Below are 11,706 nucleotides of genomic sequence, written 5' to 3'. Positions count from 1 at the left end.
TTTTTCTCCCCAGGGTTTTCGCCCCGGAGGTCATCAGAGTCCGGTTTCGACGCGTCTCTATGGTGTATACTCAAAATGGATGCCCCTACTTTGCATCCGGACCAAATAAATAATCCAGTCTTTCTCTCGATCGAGTGACACCCCTGGTTAATGCTTGACTCTTGTGGTCGAAACCCACGTTTCGTCCGCGCGATACAGCTACAAATTCTGGCGTCTCTTAGTACGTGAAAGAGAACTGGAGTAGGGGACTACGGAATCAAAATCTTTACGCCTAAGTGGGATAAAGGGTGCACTGAAGTTGAGAAACGATCCATCTAGAATCGTAATGTTACCGTTCTATACCTAACGTCTATTTGTACATGCTTACACTGTTTGCATTTTTTTATTACGTCTATCCTGGATAAGTACTTTTATCGGGAAAACAGAAGAGATACATTATCACACCCATCAAGATTCTGCCCTGCGTCCCAGGTGTTTAAAAAGAGAAACAAGAGAAAATACAAGCATTTCCTTACCTGCACTTAACCAATATGAACAGTCAGAAAGGTACACAAGTACCGCAAATTAACCAATATCTCTCTCTCTCTCTCTCTCTCTCTCTTGCTGTATCTCGTTTTCTTTCTTTCTCTCTTTCTCTCGCTCTCGGTCTCGCTTCCTCCTGTCTCTCGGTCAATCTCACTCTGCTCTCTGTCTTTCTCCTTTTCTCTTTCTCAGTCAATCTTTCTCTCGTTCTTTGTCTCTCTTTTTCTCTCTCTCTTGCTTACTCTCTCTCTCCTCTATGTCAATCTTCCTCTCGCCCTCTCTCTCTTGGTGAATATTTTTCTTGCTCTGTTCCTCTTTCTCTCTCTTTTTTTTCTCGCGCTCGGTCTCTCTCTTATTCTCTCTCGGTCTCGCTTACTTTTTCTTTGTGTCAGTCTATCTCTCGCTCTCTTCCTGTCTCTCTCTGTCTCTCTCTCTCTTCTCTCTGTTTACTTTGTCTCGCTGTCGCAATCTTTCTCTCTTGGTTGTTAGCTCCTGAAGAGTCAAACGAGATCCTTAGTCCATATTAAGACCACCCAAGTAGAGAGAGAGAAAGAGACATCAAAGAATGAAAAATGAACTAAAACTCGTGGATGAAAATTCTGACTTTTTCTATCATACATTTCAACGAACGGGGAAAAGCAAACTTTACCCATCGTTTCACGTCGCCCAAACAGAGTGAACAAAACCGTAGCAATGATCGAATTATCCATATTTTTGTGATTATAGTCGATATTTTTCGTGGAATAACACACTAAAAACTAAGGGGTTATGTTCGGTGTTTCTTGCAATCTTTCCTCTGATTAATATTCCGATCATCAGGATTAGTGCTGCCTTAATCCGCGCCTTTTTCTCGATGTCTCTCTCTGTTACTGTATTTCTCCTCTATTTTGCTCTCTCTGTCTCTCACTCTCTCTCTCTCATTTTATACGTCTTTCTTGTTCTCTCTCTCTGGTTCAGCGCATGGCGTTTTACTTGGGACCGGTTTAAAACTTTTGGCGTTTATTACCCATGATGATGTGCACGGTGATGATATCTGCCGATAGACTTCTCGAGTGGGGGGTTCGTTCCAACGGATCGAGAGGCCTGCGTCTCTCGCTCTCTCTCTCTGTCTTTATACGTCTGTATGTCTCTCTCTCCTCTCTCTATCTCTCTCTCTCTCTCTCTCTATCTATTTTTATCTCTCTCCTCTCTATCTCTCTCTCTCTCTTTTATATATATATATTTCTCTCTCTTTTTATATATATATATATTTCTCTCTCTCTATCTCTCTCTCTATCTCTCTCTCTCTCTCTCTCTCTCTCTCCCCCTATCTGGTTATTCTATCAATGCGTCTATATTAATGCCAAATACTTCCATTTGTCGATAGACCCTTTCTGATTTGGTAGGAATCAGGGGGGGTCGTTAGGTCTTACGATAGCCATCGATTACAAGCAATCCAAAGGCCGAGAGAGAATATCGGAGTACAAACCAAGCGCTTTTCTACCGAGATACAAGCCTTTCATTTGCAGTATAAATATTTGACGAAGAACATGAGCAGTGCTTAGAGACTAACAGATTTTCTTTGATGAAGGTGGAAGGAGAAACCACAGAGCTGCGGAATTGGCACCAAGAGTTTCAAGAGCGTGATGGACTTGCTAGGCACATGCGATGCCACAAGCAGAAGGAGAGGAAGAATCTGAAGAGAAATGCACATAGGTCTTTTATACTATGCAAGATATTGCGGAAGAACCCCGCCATACGAAAAGTGGATCGCCAGCCAGATATCGTCGCCTTTTATCATGGACTACTTAATGGATGATTTAGAATCAACATCCCAGTCTAACGCAGCCAATGCTCATCTCGGCCACGCACCAGACCAAGGCCGGAGCCACGTCTAGACATCCGGCATCTCACTCTCACACTAATTTCTCTCTCTTTCGTTCTATTTCTGTCGCTTATGTTCCCTCTCTTGCGCTCTATTTCTTCCACTTATGTTCCCTTTCTCTCGCTCTATTTCTTTCTCCTATGTTCCCTTTTTCTTCGCTCTCTGTCCTATGTTCAATCACTCTCGCTCTCTTTCTCTATCATATGTTCCCTCTCTCTCTCTCTGTTTCTCTGTGTTTTGTTCACTCTCTCTCTCTCTCTTTCGTTGTCTTCTGTTTCGTTTCTCTCTCTCTCTTTCTCTCTTCTGTTTTCTCGCTTTCTCTGCCTCTCGCTCTCTCCCATTTTCTATCTCTCGGTGAATCTTTCTCCCATTTTTTCTCCCTTTCCCTCTCTTTCGGGTCTATTATTTTTCGCCCTCAATCTCGCTTACTCTCTCCCTCGGTAAATCATTCTTTCTCTCTCTCTGTCTCTCTCTCTCTCTCTCTCTCTGTCTCTCTCTCTGTCTCTCTCTCTCTCTCTCTCTCTCTCTCTCTCTCTCTCTCTCTCTCTCTCTCTTTCTCTCTCTTTCTCTCTTTCTCTCTCTTTCTCTCTTTCTCTCTCTTTCTCTCTCTTTCTCTCTTTCTCCCTCTCTCTCTCTCGCTCTCTTGCTCTCTTTCTCTCTCTCGTCTCTTGCTCTCTTTCTCTCTCTATTTCTTTCCCTCGCTCTGATGCTCGATATTCAAACCATGTGTAGTTTTTGAAATGTGAGAATATAGAACTTGGAAAGAAAATAAATTCAGAGAATACATCTTTTTAAATGAGAGAACAAGGAATTAGAATTCAACAAAAAAATTCATAAGACCTAAGTTTTGAAACGAATAAAATCTTTATGCGCGAGTTCTGGGGCGGCAAGCACTCTGCTTTGAGAGGTCGAACGTCAAGGTGTAATCGGTTTTCTCTCTCGTTCAGCCACTCCTGCCTTTGGTCGTGCTAACAGTTTCTGCTCTTCTTTCGGAAGAGAAATAATGTAATTCACGACCATGAATGAGACTTCATGCTGCCCGCGAAAATAACGGCAAAGATATTCCACCCTGTCGTCGGATCCCGAATGACTCGGTCCTCGTTTGCTCTCTCTTATGGTAGCGGTATAATCTCCCTCTCTTTCACTCTTTTCTCCCCTCTTCTTTGAGTCTCTCCCGCGATTCACCAGTTCTTCCCAGCGTTCTCTTAGTCTGCAGCTCTCCATGGATACGCGCGGAAGCAGCGATCCTACGCCTTCGGCAGACACGGTAAGGATCTTAATCCTGTTCTTTTCTATCTTGAATTTTCGTCAAGGCTTTGGCGTGCAATCCATGGCCGGATCTTCTTGTACAGCAGAACAGTTTTCTCTTATGCAAGTATTCGATGATTTGAGTTCGTTGAACACTGGCGTTGATTTTTGATAGAACTTGCCAATCCATCCGTCTCTGCTGTGTAGACCACAAACATAAAGCGTTTAGAATTATTTATGTAAACTCAGAGACACGAGGAAATATACTCCCCCCCTATCGTCTCCACGGGTGTCGGCGACGATGTTGAGTTCGACATTCATCTTGTGTACTCTCTCTCTCTCTTTTTCTCCTCCTGTCTCACTCTGCCTCTCTGGGGCTCTGTTTCTCTCTTTCTCATGCTCTGTCCCTCTGGGCCTCTCTTTCTCTCTTCCTCTCTCATGGGCTCGCTTCTCTCACTCGCCGGCAATTTCTTTGACTCTCTGTCTCTTTCGGTTTCTCTTTCCATTTTTCTCCTCTTGGTCAATCTTCCTCTCGCTGTCAGCCATTTCTCTCACTCTCTGGTTCTCTCCCGGTTTCTTCGCTCTTTTTTCCCCTCGGTAAATCTGAGGAAGATTACCTGAGAGGAGAAAAGAGAGAGACAGAGAGAGAGAAAATCTGACGCGAGAGAAGGAGAGACCCATAGGAAAGAGCACGAGAAACAGAGAAACAGAGCCAAAGAGAGGCGAGTGAGACAGAAGGAGAGAAAGAGAGCCGAAGAGAGAGCGAGTGAGACAGAAGGAGAGAAAGAGAGCCGAAGAGAGAGCGAGTGAGACAGAAGGAGAGAGAAAGAGAGGGAGTTCATGATGAATCTCGAAGTTTTTCTCTCATTCTCTGTCCCTCTCCCGGGTTCTCTCTCTTATTCTCCACTCCATCGGTCTCCCTCTCGCTTTTCTCTCACGCGGTTAACTCTTTCTCTCGCTCTCTGTTTCTCTCGCGGTTTTTCTTTCTCTTTTCTCCTCTGGGTGAATCATCCTCTCGCTTATTCTCTCTCTTGGTCAAGTTGGTGACTGATTCAAAATGTTGATGTTTCTTACTCAAGAAAATGTGCATGGACGAGGTGCCTCTCTTTCGCGAAGATGGTTCTTTTGTATCGTGCAAGATCTTCCGGGACAACCCCGGCATCCTAGACGTCTATCGGCAGATACTCTCGCCTCAAATCATGGAGTTTTTGATGGGGGATTCACATCCCATTTCCCACGTGCGCTGGCAGTGGCCCCGCCGGGTGTGAGCTGCCCTCCACCAGTGATGGAGGTCCCTTCAGTCCAAAGACCCCTGCCAACCTTGAACACCACTCGCGTACCTGAGACGCTCGACTTGACACCTGCGGCGGGCAAGAGAAAGAGGTAGAGAGAAGGAAAGCATCAGAAAGATATAGAAAGATAGAAGGAGAGCAAGAGAAAGGGGGAGAGAGAAAGAGAGCATCAGAAAGATATAGAAAGAGAGCCAGCGAGAGAAAGATAGACCTAGACAGAGAGAAAAAAGATATGCCCAGAGAGAGAGAGAGAGAGAGAGAGTTAGCGAGCCCGAGAGATACAAAGAGAGAAAGCGATAAATAGATTGACCGACAGAGAGGGAGAAAGAGAGACCGAGAAAGACAAAAAGAGGGAAAGAAAGAGAGAGAGATAGAGCAACAGAGATCGAAAGAGAGAGCGGAGTGAATGAGAGAGAAAGAGAGCATCATAAAGATAGAGAAAGAGATACCGAGAGAGAAAGAGAGACAAAAAGAGTAAGGGAGAGAGAGAGGACGCAAGGAGATTATTGAAATCTCTGTTGTGTCTTAGAGTTAACATAAGTACATTCAAACGTGTTATGCTTCAAGCCCACGGGTGAGATTGGGATGGATATGTTCCACAAAATCAAGTGCCAGTCTATGACGACATCTAATCGTCCGAGACTTCACTAGGAGAAAACTTCAGTACAGTAGAAGAAGATCCGGCCAAGAATAGGGATTCGCGCAGAGAGAAATAAACTAAAAAATGAAGACAAAGATAGAGAGTCGTCAACGGTTGAGGAAAAATCAAATGAGTCGTCCACGCTCTCAATATTTCTGTCTCTTTCTCGCTCTCTCTCGCTCATTATTTCTCTCTTTTTCTCCCTCTCTCTCGCTCAGTATTTCTCTCTCTCTCTCGGTCTGTGTTTCTCCCTCTCTCTCGCTCAATCCTTTTCTTTTTTTTTCTCTCTCGCGGTCTGTCTTTCTCCTTTTTGCTCCGTTATTCTTTCTCACCTTCGCATTCCCTCGCTTAATCTCGTCTCTTCATTATTCGCTTTCTGCATTACGTTCTCTCTGTCTTTCTACTGTTGTTTCACTCGGGCTCTCTCTCTCTCGGTAACGCTATCTTTCTCTCCTTCACTAATGTCGTATTTCTATCTTTCTCCCACTATCTCTCTCTCTCTCTCTCTCTCTCTCTCTCTCTCTCCCTCTCTCAGTTTGGCATTTTCGCTTTTTCTCTATCGCTCGCCATTTCTCTTCCGCGCTCCCCTCTCTCGCGAAATCCGCGCACTCCCCTGATTAATGAGACGAGGCGAGCGCAAACGAAGCCTCTTGGCAGAATCTCTCTCCCTCGCGGTGAAACCCAGAGGGAAAGACTATGAGTAAGAGAGAAAGAGAGCCCGAGAGAGAGCGAGTGAGAGAGAAGGAGAGAAAGAAAGAGCGGGAACACATGATGAATCACGAAGTTTTTCTCTAATTCTCTGTCTCTCTCACGGTTTCTCTCTCTTTTTCTCCTCCCCGTCAATCTCCCTCTCGCTTTTCTCTCTCGCGGTCAATTGTTTCTCTCGCTCTCCGTTTCTCTCCCGGTTTTTCTTTCTCTCTGTCTATTCTCTTGCTCTTTCTCACTCCCGGTATCTCTCTCTCTTTCTCTCGGTCTCGCTTGCTCTCTCTTTCACTAATTTCTGGTTCTCTCGCGGTTAACTTGCTCTCCCTGTGGCCGTCAATTTTTCTCCCTCTCTCTCGCTCAATATTTCTCTCTTTTTCTCCCTCTCTCCCCCTCAATATCTCTGTGTTTTCCTCTCTCTTTCGCTCTCAATATTTCTGTCTCTTTCTCGCTCTCTCTCGCTCATTATTTCTCTCTTTTTCTCCCTCTCTCTCGCTCGGTATTTCTCTGTTTTTCTCTCTCTCTCTCGGTCTGTGTTTCTCCCTCTCTCTCGCTCAATCCTTTTCTCTTTTTTTCTCTCTCGCGGTCTGTCTTTCTCCTTTTTGCTCCGTTATTCTTTCCCACCCTCGCATTCCCTCGCTTAATTCTGTCTCTTCATTATTCGCTTTCTGTATTACGTTCTCCCTGTCTTTCTACTGTTGTTTCACTCGGGCTCTCTCACTCACAGTAACGCTATCTTTCTCTCCTTCACTAATGTCGTATTTCTTTCTTTTTCGCACTAGCTCTCTCTCTCTCTCTTTCTCTCTCTCTCTCTCTCTCTCTAGCTCTATCTCTCTCTCTCGCTCTCTATCTCTATCTCTCTCTCTCTCTCTCAGTTTGGCATTTCCCCTCTTTCTCTATCGCTCGCCATTTCTCTTCCGCGCTCCCCTCTCTCGCTAAATCGCGCGCACTCCCCTGATTAATGAGACGAGGCGGTTTTTCTTTCTCTCTTTCTACTCTCGGTCCATCATCCTCTCGCTTACAAGCAATCCAAAGGCTGAGTGACAATATCGAAGTACAAACCAAGCGCTTTTCTAGCGAGATACAGGCCCTTCGTTTGCGGTTTTCTACCGAGATACAAGCCCTTCATTTCTAAAGCCTTTCGGCAGAATCCGCAGTAGATGCACTTGGTCATGTCGATGTCGTACCCGCGAAGCCGAAAATACAAGGAAAAAAGAAAAAAACCGAGTTCGGGTTGCCTGAGGAGATAAAAAAAATGCTAGAGTACGCGCCTCGTGGTTCGGCGGCTCCCGTCTCCACGTTGTTCGCCCCAGTCGGGATGGCCTGTGCGGGGCAGGCCTGATCACGCACAGAAGAACGGTTAATTCTTCCTTAAAAATGATGTTTTTTCTCCGAAGGTGATTTCACTGCGTGAGACCTCGTACGACAGTAAGAGTTATCTTCTGCGGGCGAGTGTTATATTTGATAAAGATCGAGCGGCGTCAGGTCTTCCCTGGTTGACACGTCTGCACAGCCGATGAATATTACAAACCACTAACAGACTAACTCGACGGGAAATATTATAAACTGCGAGTTGATTCGGTCTTGGGCCGTCACCTGAAAATTCAATGCAAAACGACGTTGGAAACTCGGGAAGGAGCTCCTACGCTTCGAGCCACACCGGCGGACCAAAACCATGTTCAGTGCAGAGTGCGAGGTCAGCTCCATCCACGTCCCCCCGAGAAAACAAAAGAGAGGAAGCCAAGTCAAAAAAGCAACCGACTAGGGCGAGTCTAATCTTAATTACTGGCGGCTCACGCTCGGCGCGGGGCGAGTTAACATCTGTATAGCCGGGATAATCGCGCCGTTCAACGCGCTTTGTTTGTGCACTAAGTATGAGGATGGGGGATAGGAAGCCTACTCGATGTTTCACGCCGAGTTATTTGTTTATAGGCTCCAAGTATCGGCTTGCTGGCTGAGGGTACAAAGATGTCTATAAATGCCGTAGTCCGGATGCTTGCATGCATAGAGCGAAGAACTCAGTGTCAAACGAGAGAGGAGAAGATGGCATCGGGAAATCTTGCATGCGCGACACTCGCCATGGTGGCCTTGGGCTTGGCTCTGCTGCATCCGACCTATGCCCAAAACACCGTAGCCGACTATCTTGGGTTGCACAACTACGCCCGCGCTATGGTAGGCGTTGCTCCCCTGAGCTGGGACACAGATATTCAGGCGGACGCGCAGAACTATGCCAACCAGTTGGCCGGTGCGTGCACTCTTCAGCACTCCCAGGGTCCCTACGGCGAGAATCTCTACATGGGATACGGGGACGCGGCGGAAGTGGTAGGGACGTGGGTGGGAGAGAGCCATTACTACGACCCCAGCAGCAACCAGTGCATATCCGGGCAGGTGTGCGGCCATTACACTCAGGTGGTGTGGGGAGACACCCAGAGGGTCGGTTGTGGCCGCTCCCAGTGCAGCTCGGGGCGTACATAGTCGTCTGCAATTACGACCCACAAGGAAATTGGGTAGGCCAGAGGCCATTTTAATTTTTCTCCCCAGGGTTTTCGCCCCGGAGGTCATCAGAGTCCGGTTTCGACGCGTCTCTATGGTGTATACTCAAAATGGATGCCCCTACTTTGCATCCGGACCAAATAAATAATCCAGTCTTTCTCTCGATCGAGTGACACCCCTGGTTAATGCTTGACTCTTGTGGTCGAAACCCACGTTTCGTCCGCGCGATACAGCTACAAATTCTGGCGTCTCTTAGTACGTGAAAGAGAACTGGAGTAGGGGACTACGGAATCAAAATCTTTACGCCTAAGTGGGATAAAGGGTGCACTGAAGTTGAGAAACGATCCATCTAGAATCGTAATGTTACCGTTCTATACCTAACGTCTATTTGTACATGCTTACACTGTTTGCATTTTTTTATTACGTCTATCCTGGATAAGTACTTTTATCGGGAAAACAGAAGAGATACATTATCACACCCATCAAGATTCTGCTCTGCGTCCCAGGTGTTTAAAAAGAGAAACAAGAGAAAATACAAGCATTTCCTTACCTGCACTTAACCAATATGAACAGTCAGAAAGGTACACAAGTACCGCAAATTAACCAATATCTCTCTCTCTCTCTCTCTCTCTCTCTTGCTGTATCTCGTTTTCTTTCTTTCTCTCTTTCTCTCGCTCTCGGTCTCGCTTCCTCCCCGTCTCTCGGTCAATCTCACTCTCGCTCTCTGTCTTTCTCCTTTTCTCTTTCTCGGTCAATCTTTCTCTCGTTCTTTGTCTCTCTTTTTCTCTCTCTCTTGCTTACTCTCTCTCTCCCTCTATGTCAATCTTCCTCTCGCCCTCTCTCTCTTGGTGAATATTTTTCTTGCTCTGTTCCTCTTTCTCTCTCTTTTTTTTCTCGCGCTCGGTCTCTCTCTTATTCTCTCTCGGTCTCGCTTACTTTTTCTTTGTGTCAGTCTATCTCTCGCTCTCTTCCTGTCTCTCTCTGTCTCTCTCTCTCTCTTTCTCTCTGTTTACTTTGTCTCGCTGTCGCAATCTTTCTCTCTCTTGGTTGTTAGCTCCTGAAGAGTCAAACGAGATCCTTAGTCCATATTAAGACCACCCAAGTAGAGAGAGAGAAAGAGACATCAAAGAATGAAAAATGAACTAAAACTCGTGGATGAAAATTCTGACTTTTTCTATCATACATTTCAACGAACGGGGAAAAGCAAACTTTACCCATCGTTTCACGTCGCCCAAACAGAGTGAACAAAACCGTAGCAATGATCGAATTATCCATATTTTTGTGATTATAGTCGATATTTTTCGTGGAATAACACACTAAAAACGAAGTGGTTATGTTCGGTATTTCTGGCAATCTTTCCTCTGATTAATATTCCGATCATCAGGATTAGTGCTGCCTTAATCCGCGCCTTTTTTTCTCGATGTCTCTCTCTGTTACTGTATTTCTCCCTCTATTTTGCTCTCTCTCTGTCTCTCACTCTCTCTCTCATTTTCTACGTCTTTCTTGTTCTCTCTCTCTGGTCCCGAGCATGGCGTTTTACTAGGGACTGGTTTAAAACTTTTGGTGTTTATTACCCATGATGATGTGCACGGTGATGATATCTGCCGATAGACTTCTCGAGTGGGGGGTTCGTTCCAAAGGATCGAGAGGCCTGCGTCTCTCGCTCTCTCTCTCTGTCTTTATACGTCTGTATGTCTCTCTCTCCCTCTCTCTATCTCTTTCTCTCTCTCTCTATCTATTTTTATCTCTCCCTCTCTATCTCTCTCTCTCTTTTATATATATATATTTCTCTCTCTCTTTTATATATATATATATTTCTCTCTATCTCTCTCTCTATCTCTCTCTCTCTCTCTCTCTCTCTCTCTCCCCCTATCTGGTTATTCTATCAATGCGTCTATATTAATGCCAAATACTTCCATTTGTCGATAGACCCTTTCTGATTTGGTAGGAATCAGGGGGGGTCGTTAGGTCTTACGATAGCCATCGATTACAAGCAATCCAAAGGCCGAGAGAGAATATCGGAGTACAAACCAAGCGCTTTTCTACCGAGATACAAGCCTTTCATTTGCAGTATAAATATTTGACGAAGAACATGAGCAGTGCTTAGAGACTAACAGATTTTCTTTGATGAAGGTGGAAGGGAGAAACCACAGAGCTGCGGAATTGGCACCAAGAGTTTCAAGAGCGTGATGGACTTGCTAGGGCACATGCGATGCCACAAGCAGAAGGAGAGGAAGAATCTGAAGAGAAATGCACATAGGTCTTTTATACTATGCAAGATATTGCGGAAGAACCCCGCCATACGAAAAGTGGATCGCCAGCCAGATATCGTCGCCTTTTATCATGGACTACTTAATGGATGATTTAGAATCAACATCCCAGTCTAACGCAGCCAATGCTCATCTCGGCCACGCACCAGACCAAGGCCGGAGCCACGTCTAGACATCCGGCATCTCACTCTCACACTAATTTCTCTCTCTTTCGTTCTATTTCTGTCGCTTATGTTCCCTCTCTTGCGCTCTATTTCTTCCACTTATGTTCCCTTTCTCTCGCTCTATTTCTTTCTCCTATGTTCCCTTTTCTTCGCTCTCTCTGTCCTATGTTCAATCACTCTCGCTCTCTTTCTCTATCATATGTTCCCTCTCTCTCGCTCAGTTTCTCTGTGTTATGTTCACTCTCTCTCTCTATTTCGATGTCTTATGTTCCCTTTCTCTCGCTCTATTTCTCTCTTATGTTTTCTCGCTGTCTAAGTCTCTCGCTCTCTCCCATTTTCTATCTCTCGGTGAATCTTTCTCCCATTTTTTCTCCCTTTCCCTCTCTTTCGGGTCTATTATTTTTCGCCCTCAATCTCGCTTACTCTCTCCCTCGGTAAATCATTCTTTCTCTCTCTCTGTCTCTCTCTCTCTCTCTCTCTCTGTCTCTCTCTCTGTCTCTCTCTCTCTCTC

At 45.5% G+C, this 11,706-nt stretch overlaps 1 protein-coding gene across 1 annotated transcript; it reads left to right on the top strand.

Annotated features, from left to right (window-relative positions):
- Nucleotides 1–8,311: 8,311 nt before the first annotated feature.
- Nucleotides 8,312–8,743, top strand: LOC144707162 (pathogenesis-related protein 1A-like). The gene has a single exon (XM_078580277.1). The coding sequence runs from the start codon at nucleotides 8,312–8,314 to the stop codon at nucleotides 8,741–8,743; it is 432 nt and encodes a 143-aa protein (XP_078436403.1).
- The last annotated feature ends 2,963 nt before the right edge of the window (nucleotides 8,744–11,706 follow it).

The sequence above is a fragment of the Wolffia australiana genome, chromosome 8 (assembly GCF_029677425.1).
Source record: "Wolffia australiana isolate 7733 chromosome 8, ASM2967742v1".
Lineage (NCBI taxonomy): Eukaryota > Viridiplantae > Streptophyta > Magnoliopsida > Alismatales > Araceae > Wolffia > Wolffia australiana.
The sequence above is the reverse complement of the archived record's forward strand: the minus strand, read 5'-3'. Positions and strand labels throughout refer to the sequence as shown.

Bases quoted from the DNA above. Each gene is read 5' to 3' on its own strand.
- LOC144707162 (XM_078580277.1), top strand. From the start codon at position 8,312: ATGGCATCGGGAAATCTTGCATGCGCGACACTCGCCATGGTGGCCTTG.